The 15,853-nt window shown below is 42.0% G+C and overlaps 1 protein-coding gene across 6 annotated transcripts in view; it reads right to left on the bottom strand.

The window, feature by feature from the left end:
* Positions 1 to 2,710: 2,710 nt before the first annotated feature.
* KCNAB1 (potassium voltage-gated channel subfamily A regulatory beta subunit 1) overlaps positions 2,711 to 15,853 on the bottom strand; it is a 399,759-nt gene continuing 386,616 nt past the window's right edge. For all 6 annotated transcript variants that reach the window (XM_047874454.1, XM_047874456.1, XM_047874455.1 and 3 more), the window contains 3 exons: positions 14,513 to 14,633; positions 9,465 to 9,553; positions 2,711 to 4,497 (listed from right to left, as the gene is read on the bottom strand). In XM_047874454.1, the coding sequence (XP_047730410.1) occupies positions 4,408 to 4,497; positions 9,465 to 9,553; positions 14,513 to 14,633 (300 nt within the window). In that variant the 3' untranslated portion in view covers positions 2,711 to 4,407. The remainder of the gene's footprint in view (positions 4,498 to 9,464; positions 9,554 to 14,512; positions 14,634 to 15,853) is intronic.

The raw sequence follows: 15,853 nt of genomic DNA, 5'->3' as shown, positions 1-15,853 counted from the left end.
AGGTTATGGAATCACAAGTGATACAGGTTCATATTCTTATAACTTTGACCACACCCAGTAATTTCAAAAGAACAAACAGTACTTCAAAAGAAATACCCTATCCCTAATTTCTAACCTTACTTTTAATCTTTAGTTTCCATTTCTAAGTTTAAGGTGAATGTTGTAAATATTTGCTGTTTTGTTATAACTTTATAGAAAAGTGTTCCTCAGAAGTTCATCTTCTGTGCTATTGGATATTTTTGGTAGGCCGACATCTAAGAACTTGGAAGGAGGACAGGGGCAGGAGCACATTTGCTTAGTGACTTACATCATCATTGTCTTCATTGAGGATTATATTTCCTCATTGCTTCTAGAAGTTTGCAATTTATTTTTCTTTGGTGCATTATTATCCATAGTACTGTCACTGGATAATATGGAACGAACAGGGAAGTTGCCAGAGAGTCATTTGCAAAGTAGTGAAAGACGTAGGAGGTTTATTTTTCTTACTATGTTAACTTTTCTTGTAGATAAATAAGGGGTCAGTAGTTTGGTAGCATGGAATTTGTGTGCTAAATGCATTTGCTTATTTGACAAACCATCAGGGTCTGCTATCAGCTGGGTCAAGTATTTTTTTTTTCTTTAATTGCTGGTAGAGAATTGCCACTAGATGTCAGTGTCTGTGTAGAAGGGGGGAAAATTGCCACCATTCTTACAATAGGGTGGTGAAAAAGGGCATCGGCTTAATATTCTTAATAGAATGTTTCTTGGGTTCATAAACTGAGTAATTTGTAGAAAAGCATATAAGCAAAATTTGGTTTTGTCTTGAATTTTACCTATAGCATTTTTTGGTTCTGATAATGATTTCTAACTTTCTATACTGTTAAATTTCTATGCATAAGTTTGTAAGGTATATACTCACATTGCCAATTTTCGTTCAGGATTTACTGTACAAGTACTTTACTCTTGGGAATTACAGAACTTTTCCTCATCTCTAAAATGGCTATGTGGCACATAGAATCATGATGGGCTGTATCTGGTTTAGTTCATAAAAACCTGCTGTAGAATTTGTATTTTAAAAGACCCCATGTCCAATACCAGTAAAATAAAAAGGATTCTGCTGTAATTGAGATTAAAATCGATTAAATAGCCCCTCCCCCTACACTCCTTGTGGTAAGTAGAGGCTTAAAATGTTGGTTCATTTTACATTTTCCTATTTTTAGTTTCTCATTTACAACTTAATAAAAATCTTAGCTAGAAATTATTCTTATAAGCCAGTAAAAATCTACCGGTTGTCCTCTTTGGTAAATTATTCTAAATTGGAAAGAATAATGTACAAGGTTTGAAGTTAACCAGAATATGGAGGTTGGATTCACACCCAGAATTCTTGTGAAAGGTTTTATTGGTCAAGTATGATTAGACTTTGCTTTTTAAAATTTATATTTTCCCTTGACATCTTTGAGAGCCATATGAATAAGTACATAATCTTTATTACATTATTCGACATTACTGTTTAAATTTTTCACACATGTAAAAGTGCATCTTTGTAGTTCCTGAGATAGTAATTAAATGTCTGTGCGGCAGTGACGGGCATAGTGTGGTTCTATTACAGAGCAGCATGTCAGGCCTCTGCCAGCATGTGCCTGCCGTGTTGTCCTGCCCACCCAATTTCTGTGTTTTCAGCATGCGTGCCAGTCACTGCTGTTTCTGGAGACACAAAGGAGGCATAGACCTGGACCGATAGAGAACTAATCTACAGATCTATCTATTTAGGCTCTAGGGGATTATCTCCTACCTCTTGGGACTCTCAGGCAGGGGAATTAATTGAAGATTAGGGTTTTTTGGGTGGTTTGTTTAGATTTTCATGGATGTGGTTAGAGACTAACTTCTCATTGGCTCTTATGAGTGTTCATTGCACCTCTTCTTTCACTTTTGCCTCTTTTTAATGGATTCTGAATTTGGATTCTTACTCAAGCTTTTTTTAACTTAAAATTTTCCCTACAGAATTTTTCATAAAATTCATCCTTAAAAGAGCACAGGACTGGAACACTGAATACTTGGGTTTTAGGCCTGGTTTCCTCATTTGCCAGGGAGTTGTGGCCTGGAAGCTGGCTGGAGTGAGGCTCGGACATCTGCTGACAGATGGTGCACTATTGATGAAGTGACAGTTCTTAAAGTGGGCAGCCAGGCACACGGCGTCTAGTTTGCATTTCCGCTGGCTGAGATTTCAGTATGCAGATGACTGCTAGCCACGTTACCCTTCGGAATGGTATGTTCTCTGCCAAGACATTCTTTCCAGAAAAGAATATGGGGGTGCATGGAAATTTTTCTTAAGGATATAACTGACATTTCTAATGTATATTTTCCATGGCAGACGATTTGTCGGTCAGAAAACTAATGGCTAAGCAATAATGTTTGTATTTGGTTTTAATTGCAGGTGTTTTTAAAAAAGTTTGAGAAGCTTTAGCTTTAGTGCAGAGTATTTCTAAAATCCAATGAGAGATGATATTGTTAGCAGTTAATCATTTTCTTCATTAATAAGAGGAAAATTTTTGGATTGTTATTGAAATCTTTTAATCCTGTTTCTGTTGGGTATCATTCAGTGCTGCTTACTTGCCAACATAATTTTTATTCAGATGATTCTTCCTATCTTACGGAGGTGGGAGATATATATATATATGCATATATACACACACGCGCGCACTCTTATGATGAAAGATCAGAGAAAAACTAATTAAGTGCACAAAATGCTTTTATTACTCTAAGCAAAGAAGTTAAATTGCAGTTCGAATTAGCCAACTTCAGCTCATTTATGCATATAGTAGTTCACTGGATTGAATACACAATGAACAACTGAAAGATGATCCATTTCCATCATTAATCTGGTACTCCTGGGCAAAAACCCAACTGTTTCCTTAGTAGAATACAGGTAGTAGTAACAAAAAAGAAAATTCATTGGTATTTCACACTAACGCTGTAAGATTTAGAACTTAATCATGAAATACATATTTGGAAATGGTGGCAGAAAATAGCATTTTAAGCTGATGGTATAATCTTTAAACGTCAAAGTGATTTCTATATGGGGTACTGGCTAGCCAGAAAATTAGAATTTTGTACATGCTCATGTGTCCAAATAGAGAGCTAGGATCCCACCCCCCAAAGTTTTCCTTCCTTACAGGTACACACAATATAGTCTCACAATTTTTCTCAAGAGACATACTCATGAGGGTAGGTAACCAGTAATGGCAAGGTTAGACTTCTGCTTCTGTGTGCAACAAGGCTAGGCCCCTTTAATCCATGCAGAGAGCTTCCATGCATTTAGTTTAGTGCATATATAATGTGGTTTATAGAATGAGGAAATTCTTTAACATTTGTTTTTCACTAGGCAAGTTAATTCACCCAGCATATTCTGAGTAGTGATAGCATTTTTCACAAAGTCCATGATTCACTTTCATGATGACTGCTCAAAAACAAGCATTATATTGTAAAATCCCAGTGCTAATTAAACAGCAAACATTTGCCTTTGTGGATATTTTACAGGTTTACTTACAAAACTGAGCATTTGTGTATTTATTTTTAAAGCTCAAATATTTAAACTTGCAGAAGCTGTGCCTACAAGCAGTCAGAAGTATAAAGCAGGTTTTAATAAAATGTAGTCAAAAGTGAACACTTCAGTTGCATGTACATTACATTTTATTCAAAGCTAAGCTTCCATAGCAGTGTAATCCTGCCTTTCGTAAATTAGCCATCCTGTCTCAAGTTAAAGATTGGGTGTTCATCCTTTATCTCTGTATGTGAATGGACAGAACGTTAATAGAATCTTAATAGAGACGCTTTGGGTCGTTTACAATACGAGGTCATTCTCGGGGCCAAGCAACAGTGAATATTTTTAAAAGGTAATGAAAGCAAATACCTAGGAATTTTAGTTTTGTTTAATGACAAGTGAGACAACCTTTGATAACCTTCATGTGAAAATGGGAAAAAAAAGTAAAATTGTTTGTTCTCCCAAGTAAGACTTCTGAGTGAAGGTAGCCTCCTCTTTCTGATGCAATCCACATTGCATCTGTGGATTTTATTCATTTGAAAAAATAGATCTGTACAGCCTACTTTAAGTTACCAAGTGCCTGAAGGCACTAGGTCTTCCCCTCATATCCTTCCTATGGCATAAGCATGAGGCGTACAGAGCAATGCAAGAACAGGTGACTCCAGTCCAAGGTAAGAAAATAGAATGGATTTTCTTGGTTGTGAGTTTTCAGATGTGCTCGTTATTCAGGTGCACAGTTGTAGCGACAGCAGGTACCTCAGAATCCAGGAATACTAGAGGTTGAGCAGCAGGCTGCTAAGTGACTCAAAAGACTGGCTAGTAACACCATTCTGTACCAGTGTAGACCGCAGTTTTAACCATGCAGGTCCTATGGCTCATGCACTGCTTTATGATCTATAGTCCTTTTTGCTGTAGGGCTTGTTTCGCAATATGTTATCAATCTCATTTACCACGTGTGATGTCATCTTTGGGAGAACCTAGAGCATGAGAAGTACAAAGGATACGGTTGGTTAGTACCTGATCATTTGTTCTTTGTGCTTAATATTAAGCAAAGTCGTCTAGACTTACGTACATTTATAAACCACAACTAGAATGTAAGGTCCCTGGCAGACTGTAAGCTCCTTGAGGTCAGGGACCTTGTTTTTTTCTGTCACTGACTCTCCTATGATAAGAGTGCTTGGCTCATAGTTGGTGCTTCTAAGTATTGCTTAACTGAATAAAGGCATGCTGTGTAAATGAAATACACATGGAAATACGAGTCACATGATTTTAGATTTTCTAATGGCCACATAAAAGTGAAAAGAAACATGTGAAGTTCATAGTTTTACCCCATTTTATCTAAAACATTTCAACATGTAGTTGGTATAGAAAATTAAGATGCTGTACGTTTTTTAAGTACGAAGTCTTTCAAATCCAGTACATGTAACACTTAGAGCACATCTGCATTCTGACAAGCTGGTTTTGTGCACTAAAAGCCACGTGTGGCTAGAGGCTAGGGTTGTGGACAGCAAAGATCTAGAGACAGAGAGATTTTTTGCCACTGGTCACAACCCTGGGGAAGGATGGGCAGGGGTTAACAGGCATCCCTCGTAGATGGAATGGCTCATGAGAGAGAAGTCTGTGAGATGAAGAAAGTGTAGAGTGGGTGGTGATGGTAGGGATAGGAAAGGGGAAATTGGGGTAAACAGCGTGGAAGCCCTCAAATGCCACTTTCTGGAGTTGGGACTTGATTCTGTGCTCAGTGGGGAACCTCTCAGGACTTCTGAGCTGGGAGTGACCCTGTCAGGCACCTGGAGGTAGTTTGAAGGAGATTGAAAGGGAATGCAGATGCTAGAAATTTCTTGCTGTTGGAGCCAGAGATGATAAAAGCATGAACTAATGGGTGGCAGTGAAGTAGAAAAAGACTGGATCAGAAGGACATTTTGTAGGATGATGATGGTTTTAACACTAGAAGGAGAGAGGTGTAGATTATGGAGACAGCCACAGGAGTGGTTTGGAATACGAGAAGTTTGAAGTAGGAGGTGTTGAGTTTAAGGTGTCTAGGGGAGATCCACAGAGGCATAGCTCTGTACGCAGCCGAGTGCAGCTGTGGGTTAGTGCTGGCAGGAGGATTGGAGTTGAGGGTTTGTGAGTCATTTGTGTAGACATGCTGAAGCCCTGGGAGAAGATGAGATCACCCAAGGCTAGCGTTTATCATGAGAGGGGGACCAAGGGCACACATTACACCATAAGAAGAGGGGCAAAGGCAGACTTTTTCACAGGAATAGACTGACCCTGTGTGGAGACTCTGGCAAAATACAAGCATGATGGCCAGTTCTGAGGTTTCGGCCTCACCCTTCCTCTGCTGCAATCATGCTGGCCCGGGTGACCTTGTCTCCACTCAACTGCTGTTCTCAAAAGCCTTAGGGTTTGGCAGAAGAGTAGAGCTACTCCGCCTAAGAAACTAGTTCTGGTTAACGTTTTCCTATCTGAAGCTAAAGGGAGAGTTTCATTTCCCACCAGCTTTGGAACCTCAGAATTGAAACTAGTGTGTTCTTTCAAACGAGACGACAATAAAGAGACCCAAATCTAGAAACTAGATTTGTGGGAAGTTTTGTCTAAAATATAATGGGTTAGCCATGTGAGGGAAAAAAAATTCTTCCATTACACCAAAATAAATTTCAGATAGAGATTTAAACATTAAAAAAAGAAACCATAAAAGTACTTGAATAAAACATGAAAAAATGTATATATAGCCTTGTAAGACTTAAAATTTTTAAGAGAAGCCATACCTCCAGAATTTTATGTGAAGTCGCCCGATTTTTTAATGTTGGCAACTGTTGTAAAACATTCTCATCCACTACAGATGACACAAACATCCCACAGGCTACCAGTTTGGCAACCTTGCTGTTCTACTGACTGGAATAATTGGTGGATTGAGGATACCAAGGAAGGAGAGCAGTGAGGGGAGATGAGCCCTGGATGTGAAGGGCCTGCCTGCTGAGAAGCCTGGATTTCTCTGAGGAGGTGATGGGGAGCCTCAGAAGGGAGAACATTGCTTCTCTCCACCTTCTAGGTGGAAGTGGGGCGGTTGGGGGCCTGTGCAGGTGATGGCTGCCTGCCTGCAGCTGTGGTTTATCCTCTCCAGTCGGCCATTTATTGAGGCTCTGACTTGTATGTCCCTCCAGTTTACGCATGGCTGAGGCACATTCCATCCCTTAGAGCAGCTGGCTTCTCGTGCCCATTAGAACTTTCCTTTAACCACTGTTGGCACTGCACACTTCCTGTCCTGCCGCCAGTCCCACCACGGCTGGGTGCCCCCAGCTGCCCAGTCACAACGGGTGGAAGTTTGCTGGGCTGGCCGGAGGTGGGAGTGGAAAGGGGGAGGGGATGATGGAGCCTCCAAGGTAGCAGCCTCCCAGCTTGGGTAGCATCCCTATTATCTTACCTTTTGAGCATCTCTTACCGCATCCTGCTATCAGCCTGAGCCTTGCTAGGGAGGAAATGCTTTGAGAAGATGACGGACTCCGGAGTTTTCGTCTGAAATACATCTTTTGCTGCCTGGAGTACTCCCACAGCCCAGGAATTCCCTCTTTTTACTGTTCCCAGGCAGTATTAACTGCCCCCTGGGATGGCAGTGGTCACTATTCGCATGATAGGAATCTCAGTTCCTCCCTTTTCTGGCTGAGCCATCAGCAAGTCATGTCTGTGTCCAAAGCCTGTGGAATCCATCCACTTCACCTCTATAGCCGCCATCCTAGCTAATCCAAGCCAGCATCTCTCGTCACCTGGACAACTGCCTTTGCCTTTCTTCATTCCACTTTCTACAAAGCAGCCAGCACAGTCTTTAAAAATTCAAATAACAGCATGTCCTTAAAACGCTCCGAAGGATTTGTTGCACATACAACAAAACTAACCTTTTTAGTGTCCTTTGAAATCCATCTCCTGCCTGACTCCACTTTAATGCATCCACTGTCCCTTTTGCTCACTACACATTGGCCATGTTAGCCTTAGGCTGGCAGTTCCTGGAAAAAGCCAAGTTCCTAATGGTCTCCGGGCCTTTGCACTGTTCTCCACTGTGTCTGGAATGCTCTTGCTTGGGTTTTTCATATGCTGCGTTCTCCTCTTTTGGACTTCAGGATACACCTATCCCAGAGGGGCCTTTGGCACAAACATTATCTGAAGTAGGCCCACCCATTTCTCAGTCTCTGTTACAGAACCCTCTCTAGTTACCTAATAGTCCTCACATTTTGAAATTATTTCATGTTTATTATGTGCTTCTCCCACTGGAATGTAAACTCCTTAAAGCCTGGACAGTATCTTTGTCTGTTATGGTGTCTCCAGTGCCTGGTGCATAGTAGGCTCTCAAAGATCTGAATGAACTAAGGGATAGATTGATGATTTTTTTTTTTTTTTTTTTTTTTTTTTTTTTTTTTTTTTATCTGATTCACTCTTAGCCAGCCCGTGATCTCATGAGGGCAGAGGCCAGTTCTTTGCTCAGTACCTTCCATGCCTAGCGTGGTGCCAAACATACAATACATACTAAATAACTGTTAATGGAATTGAAATCATTGAATTTCAGTTGTGTACAGACTGTTCCTCTATTTCCTCCTTGTCACCGTGTAGTCTTATCTTTTCCCAGAACATCAGTGAAAATAAGGTAGGGGTGACTTTCATAAGAAGGAGCATTCCCCATACGGGATGGAACCCCATAGAATTCTGGGAGGAGTTGGGGGGCTGGAGAGGTTCTTCATAGCAGGGGCAGCTGCACAGCCCTAAGAAAGTGATGATGGGAAGGAGGTTGGCACCATTTATCTCCCAGCATATTCTGGGCTATTTGCCAAAAGGGTTTTTAAAAAATGTTTTAAGTTTAATCAAGTTTGTTCACACCACCATGGGTTTCCTTTTGGAAGGGTTAACGGGGCTTGTTTCAGGGATGGGCAGGCAGGGGAGACCTTTCTGTTCCCCAGTGAGCAGTAGGAAAATAGACAACCATACCTGTTGTGGCAGGTGCTGGGTGTGGCAAGAGTAGTGGGCAGGGTCCTTAGGACCCTCAGGGCTGAGCGTGGGGCAGGCTCAGGACTGAGGTATGGCCTTTGGGGCACGGGATGGTCACAGCAGCCATTAACCTCACCCTCTCCACAGAGCCCCCAGGAACATCTCTCTCCCACTTTCTCTCTCACTACCGATGCAGGCTCCTACCAAATCCAATCCACTTCTTCCCCAGGGAAGGTGGTTAGTCCTGAATTCGCTGCTAGAAAGAGGTGATCCTGGAAATCCAAAATAGAATTTTGAGCCTATATCCTCTTAAAATGTGGGAAACATTCATTCAACAGGTATTTGATTGTTGACTAAGAGACACAGTATGCTAGGAACTGGAAAATCGGTGGAGATGCCAGAAAGTCTCTGACCTCCGGGAGCTCACATTCCAGTGGGGAGACAGGTAATCCTACTACATGATCACAAATACTGTGGTGGGGAGGAGGAATACAGGATGCTATGGGAGCAGAAAGGGGTGGGGGGCTTGGCACAACGTAGATTGGCAACTATTTGGGGAAAGGAGTAATGCATAATTTCAGGTAGGTTATTAAGCAGGTTTTTATGGTCAGGCTTGGGAATTCAGTCGCCCAGTGTAACATTGCTTGGGTCTTGGAATGCACTGTCCCACATACCATCCTGAAGAATGTGCTTTGACAGTATCGCCTGTTCATAAGAGGACACCCCTGGATCCATGTCCTGTAAAAGTTCTGTTGCTTCTTGGGCCTTTGTGTACCCCCCTTATCCTAAGCACCCCCTTCCCACACCCCCCAGCTAGAAACAGATGGCCTTTCCCTCTATTAGAGGCCTTCATGCAGCTGTGACACAATAAAGGACAGAGGTGGAAAGAGATGGGACACTGCCCGGGGACATCTTCAAAGGACCATGATAGTCTCTGGAGTTTACCGGAAAGGGCTGTAGTACTTGCCTGAATGGCACCGAGGTTTTCAATGAGTTGTTCAGGAGTGGATGATCCCAGGAGCACGGAACTCACACCCTCATTTCTCAGGCACCAAGCTGGGAAGAAAGAACACTTGGTCAGGATGTCAAAACACTTCTTATCGATTAGCTTATAAACACCACCTGTAACGCCAGTTGTTGCAACCAAAACTTTTGGGGGAGGACAGACCGTGCTTTCCAGGATTAAATACCTCAGCAGCAACAGCTGTCATGGAGAGGGTTTAGTACAATCTCTGCATTTGAGCTGAGGGCTTAGGGCTTGTACATTTTCTACATGAGTAGAAATGGCTGGGATATCCAATCCGGCTGTCCATGCCAGGAACACACTCTTGCTCCTGAAAACACCAGATCCTGCTTCCTGGCAGATCCCTGTGTTTCCGTTTCCATCTTGGCGCACAGTCTCCTGTCTTTCCATCTTACTCGTGCTCTTTTTTTCTCATCTGTTATGTAGAGTCCTGTAGACCCTGGGTGTCTTCTTCCTTTGTTTCCTTCTACCTGTCAAACTTCTCTGGATCTCCCTAGTCTAAGATTCCACCTATGTTGATTATCTGCTTCTCACCAACCTTCCACCTCCTCTGCATCTCTAGCAACCTCCGCCCTTAAACCCTCTAGCCCCTGTCCCCTCTCTCAGCAGATGACCTGGTATCCTACTTTATGTAGAAAAGTCTGTTCTGTGGGATATTCTTCAGTAACCTACAAGCACATATATATACCCTCTGTTTTCAGATGAGGTGTCTGGTTTCTGTCCAAGACCAAAGTCTGCCCTGGATCTGACTCCTTTTGCCTTTTCTTAGACTTGTTTCATTATTGTTTCTGGCTTTCTCTCCTGAATCTTAAGTCTCTTACTGTCTTCTTCCTCTTTATCAAATTTGTCCCATTCTAAAATTAGCCTCCTCTAACCCTTCATAACTTGACTAGCTACTGCCTCACCCTTTTCCCCGTAAGCTTCTAAAAGGCATATAAAATGCCTTCCTTGCCTCCTAGTCCCCTTCTTAACTGTGTCAGAAGCCAAGTTCCCTGGGAACCTCCTTGTGGTTACAGTAGATGTCTCCATTCATAGATGTCTGGAACTAGAAGTTTCTGGAGAGTCACAGATGCAGTGTCTGCTGTACATCCTGCTAGGTGTCCCGCAGGCGCTGCACACTTCTTGCTACTTAACTACGAAGCCTGTCTTTCTTGTGTTCCCAGCCTCATTTAGTGGCCTTCCCAGCAACTGGGCCTTCCAATCCCCAAACCAGGGAGCTACCCTTAGGAACTTTTCTGAGCCCTCATTCCCTTTTAATTACTGTGTCTAGTTGATTATTCCTCCTAAATACTTCTTTAATCCGGTAGCTCTTGCATTGCAGCATGCATCAGAATCACCGAGAGGGCTTGTGAAACAGTTACTGGGTGCCATCCCGGAGTTCGTGACTCGGAAGGTCTGGAGTGGGGTCTGGGGATCTGCATTTCTGCAAGCTTCCAGGTGCTGCTGCTGGTTCAGGGATCAGGCTTATTGTAAAAACTTGATTAAAATTTACCCAGTTAAAGTGTATAATTCAGTAATTTTTCATAAATTGATCATGTGCAACCATCACCATTGATAGTTAATCCCGTTTGTACCTCCACTCCCAGTAAACCTCTAATCTATTTTGTACCCCTATAACTTTTTATTACTTCCAGACATTTCATTTAAATGGAATCCTATAACCTGGATCTTTAAGTCTGACTTCTTTCACTTAACATAATGTTTATAAGGTTCACCATGTTCTAGCACGTATTAATATTTCTTTTATTGCTGAACAGAATTCCATCCTGTGGATGTAGGACTACACTTTGAGAATCACTGCTCTGGTTCCACTGCCTACTGTCCTTATTCAGGACTTCACCTTCTCTCTCCTGCACAACTGTTTTTCCCACCTCTTGACTGGATTTTCTCTCCTTTTCCCCCATACATCTGTCACACGTCAACCAGCAATGTTTCCAGATGTAAATCTCATCATGTCACTTGCCTGGTCAAAAGTTCTTCAATATAATCATTGTCCTGTGAGACGAAGCTCTCATTTCTCACCCTGGCAAACTTACTAGAACGCTGTCTCTCCAGCTTCAGGTCTTCTCATTCCTTGCCTTGAAATTCGGGGTGCAGTAGCACTGAACTGTTTGTAAATCCTTTCCATCCCCAAACATCATGCTGTTTTCCTGCCCCTCAAGCCCTCGGCTCAAGTGTGCCCTCGACCTGGAATGTCCCTGTGCCTCACTAACACCTACTCATCATTTGAAATTCTTCATAGATGCTTCACTGCTTTCTCCCAGAGTCCTTCCCTTTGAATCCCAGGTGGGGTTAGCCCCTGCACTTAAGACTTCCATGATCCTCTGTGCCCTTCTCAATTATTTTATTACAACACTGTATTAATCTATTCTCTTGCCCACCAGGCTGTGAGATATTTGTTACTTGCACTGGGATGCTCAGCACCCAGCCCAGTACCTGTACAGGGTAGGTGCTTGTTACATGTTTGTTGAATAAACACAGATGTGAATGATGGGTGGCTGTCCGGAAGCATTTCTTCTGTCCCCATCTGCTCAGGCCCTGCAACACATACTCTTAAGCAGTTAACATGCTCAGGCCTTTTAAGGCAATCACTAAATCTTTCCACGTGGACAAAATAAAACTATGAAGGCAACAGGCCAAGAGATCCAGGACTTTTTCTTTTTCTTTTTTTTTTTTTCCTTGGCTGCATTGTTTCCTGCTTTGCACTTAGAGAACTCCTTTTGGCCCTAGTGGAAGTTCTGAGGTCAAAGCAGGGCCCTGGGAAGATTATTGCCCATAAACTACCTGATGCCAGCAACAGCCAGTTTTCCTCATGGGCTGTAGGACATAGGAGGACTCACTGGGCCGAGCTGACCAGTGTGATAGGTAACACACACAGATGATTCAAGATAATTAGCGTCTAACCAAGTGTCCTTAACCGTCCTATCCAGAATGCCTATGATCAGGGTGTGAAAGCTGGCTCCCGTGCAGGTGTGTGCCTCGGGAGCTAGCCCACAGCTGGGTTCAAGGAGTTTGTTTCCTGCTAAAGGATTCCCTTCCCCCTACACCCCTTCTAGCAGATCAAAGGAAACATGCCTGGAAATCATTTCCCTCTTGGTTTGAGAGTTCTGTGCTTGAAAGCAAAACTACTTGTTTATAAAGAAAGAAAAAAAATGACAGGCAAGACATCTAGGGGCACAGAGGGAGGAAAGGGAGAATCAGAGCATGTTTTAGACTGTAAAGAGCATCTTTCATGTGTATCTAACATCTAGTGAAAGTCTAAATCTGGTAAAGGTTTCCTCTTTAGAAAGACCGTGTTCTTTCAGAGCTAAATTCAGTACTCACTGTCACGTCACTGCCTAAAACCATATTTACGACCATATTTGAAGAATAGATGTTTCTCTCTGTGCCTGTCACTTTGACCACCTGCCGAGGCTAGGAGTGGACAGAGTTTTAGGTCCAGGGTGTCTAATTCTTTGCAAAAATAGCAGCATCATTGTCACCACTTCCTGGGTACCTACTCTTTGCTTTATATCTATAATTTTGCTCTACTCAACAAATTGATAAGGTATCTATTATACCCCTTTTATAGATGAGAAAATTAATAGGTTAAATAACTTGCTCATGGTCAAATAGCTAATACTTTTTACTGTGCCTGTTAAAGTTACAGGAATGCTAATAATATCATTCTTTAGCTTTTTTGTTTTTTGAAAGAAAAGATTAAAACAAGGCCTGTATATATACTTAGGTTAAAGGATAGTCCCCTCCTCCCCAACCACCTCCCCTTTCTGTCTCTGATGGCAGCCATTTTTTTCCTGCCTTGCAACCACAGACAGATCATGCATCTAACAAATATTCTATCACGTCATTTTATTTTCATAAAACTTATCTTGAGCTTTTTATCTCATTTCGCTATCAGATTAGCCCCAATTCCTGCTATTTCTTAATCTTGAGGATTTTTTTTCTAGACTCTACACCCATTTTACTCTTTTCTCATAACTACCATGTGGATTTTTTGTTTTTTTACCTTCAGTTTCTTTTGTAAAGTGGAGATAACGGCAGCAGATACTCTGGTAACATCTGTAAAGTAGGGCTAGTGATAGCATACATCTCATGGGAGTGTTTTGATGATTAAGGAGACAACAGTGTGTATAAAGTGCTGCTGTAGAGCAAGGAGCTGAAAGTCTCCAGTCTTGTCTTTTTAATACTTAGCCTCAAAGCCACATGTGGCAGCTGTTGGCAACATGAGGGGTGCTTGGCCTGAATCGAGACGTGCTGTGGGTATAACATACATTCTGGATTTTGAAGACGTAGTATGAAAAAATGTAAACTATCTCAACTTTTTTTCTTATTACATATTAAGATAATGTTTTGGCTATATTGGGTTAAATAAAATACATTATTAAAACTAAGTTCGCCTGTTTCCTTTTTAATTTTTTAGTATGGTCACTAGAACATTTTAAGAATGTGGTTCACGTTATATTTCTATTGGACAGCACTGGTACATGTGGTTTTCAACTGTATGAGTGACCGTGACCTTTCATTGGCTCCACAGTGTTAATAAGAGGACTTTTCTTCATGGCCCCTCAGGAGGTTTCAGGGCAAACACGTTTCCCTGTGGCAGTAGCCTTGGGCCCCCGGCACAGCCCTGCTTCTGGCCTCTCACCGGCCCTGCCTCAGCTTCCACAAGGAGGGAAATTTGAGCCAGAAGACATGGATATCCCTCCATAATTGAGGGGCGCTCACCCCTGACACCGTGAGGATGTGCTTGTGTTCACTGACTTGTTCTCCTTTGAACTGTGTTATAAGGGACAGAGGAAAGAAATAACGTAGTTTTAGCATCTAGAAAATTCTGGGGAACTCTGAAAAACTTCATTTTAGATAGTATTAACTGGGAGTCTGTGCTTCTGACGTCAGTCTGCCCCTACACTAGATGTTTTATCATGACAGAGTTGTGAAAACTCTATTTTCTGTGACCTAGAAGAGCTTCCCCTCCCGGGTAGTTTTCTTACCGACAGCCAGCTGAGGTAGTGTGCACCCGAGGCGCTCAGCAATTGGGGAGAGGTCTTTTAGTTTGTTCTGCTGTTTTCGTCCCTCTTCACTTACAATTCTTTCCTTCAGCCACTGGTAGCACTAGGGAGACGAAGAGCGTTTAAAGGTTAACGTCTGGTAAGGGCTGGAGGCAAAGATTATTAAGTCTGTAAAATAGGAGAGCCCTCACGATGAATTCCTGAGTCTTCTTCACTAACCTTCATGTTAGTGTCGTGTTAATGTAACATGTTAGTAACATGTCACCTTGTACCATGGTGACAAGGATGCCTGTGCCTTTAGGCAAAGAAATGTTCCCCACGGTCTCCTTGTTTACTGGTTCAACATAGATTGATTTTTGACTAATAGTCACCATTCAAATCCATCAACATGCACAAAAGTTGTTAGAATCCTGACATATAATCGATTATACGTAGTCTGCTAAGTGGAGGAAATGATGTTTCTCATTGCAATAGCCCAATTTTAGCATGTAGAAAAGAAATGGACGTTTCGCCAAGGTCTATTATGTTTCCTTTTTGTCAAGAAGGCCAGGTGCCAAGCTTTCTGCGCAAAGAAAGCCATTATCTTACATTCTGTTATAACTATCTTTCTGCCTCTTGCCTTCTATTTACTCCCAGTCTCCTCTTCTCACAGCAGGGCTTTATTATGAGCTCTCTCATCTTCCTAGAAGCAGACAAGGCATAACTGATAGGTACCAAGTACATTTTTAAAATTTTTAAGTGGATAAAGACTATCCCACATGTGAAATACCTTTTGTATAGCGATTGAAACTTAAAAAGGTAAGGAGGCTCAAAACGGGAAACTGTTCTTTAAAACCTGTGAGAAGAGATTGACTCTGATCCGTAGCCTGTAAAAGTGAGCTAATTTCCCCGATGGGAGAAAAATCTTTCACAACTTCTCAATGCCTTACTTTCCAGAAGGTTCTGCTCTTAAGAAATGAGGGACAATAGACTGTTCTATGCAAAACTAACACTAAGCAGCAACACCCAAAGGTAAAGAATATTTGTAAGAATGCGTTAGTCTGTTTTAGTGAAAATAACAGCAACCATCCCCCTGTGTGGCAATGTGGACTTTCTCCGCTGCCCGTGTTTGCGAAATAATTGCCACAACAGACCTTTACCTTCCCAAAGGCAATAATGGTCACAGACACGCCACCCACATGATTTCAATAAGACTGCTTGCTTTTGTTTTTGAAGTATTTTTTTCCTCACTGGAAGACAGTATTTCCAAAGAAAAGGGTAACCACATTATGTTTTATTATGATTTTTGGAATAATTTTGCAGATGTAAAAACGAGAAAGGGCA

Source organism: Prionailurus viverrinus, chromosome C2, assembly GCF_022837055.1.
Source record: "Prionailurus viverrinus isolate Anna chromosome C2, UM_Priviv_1.0, whole genome shotgun sequence".
Taxonomy (NCBI): Eukaryota; Metazoa; Chordata; class Mammalia; order Carnivora; family Felidae; genus Prionailurus; species Prionailurus viverrinus.
This window is presented reverse-complemented; position numbering and strand designations above follow the sequence as displayed.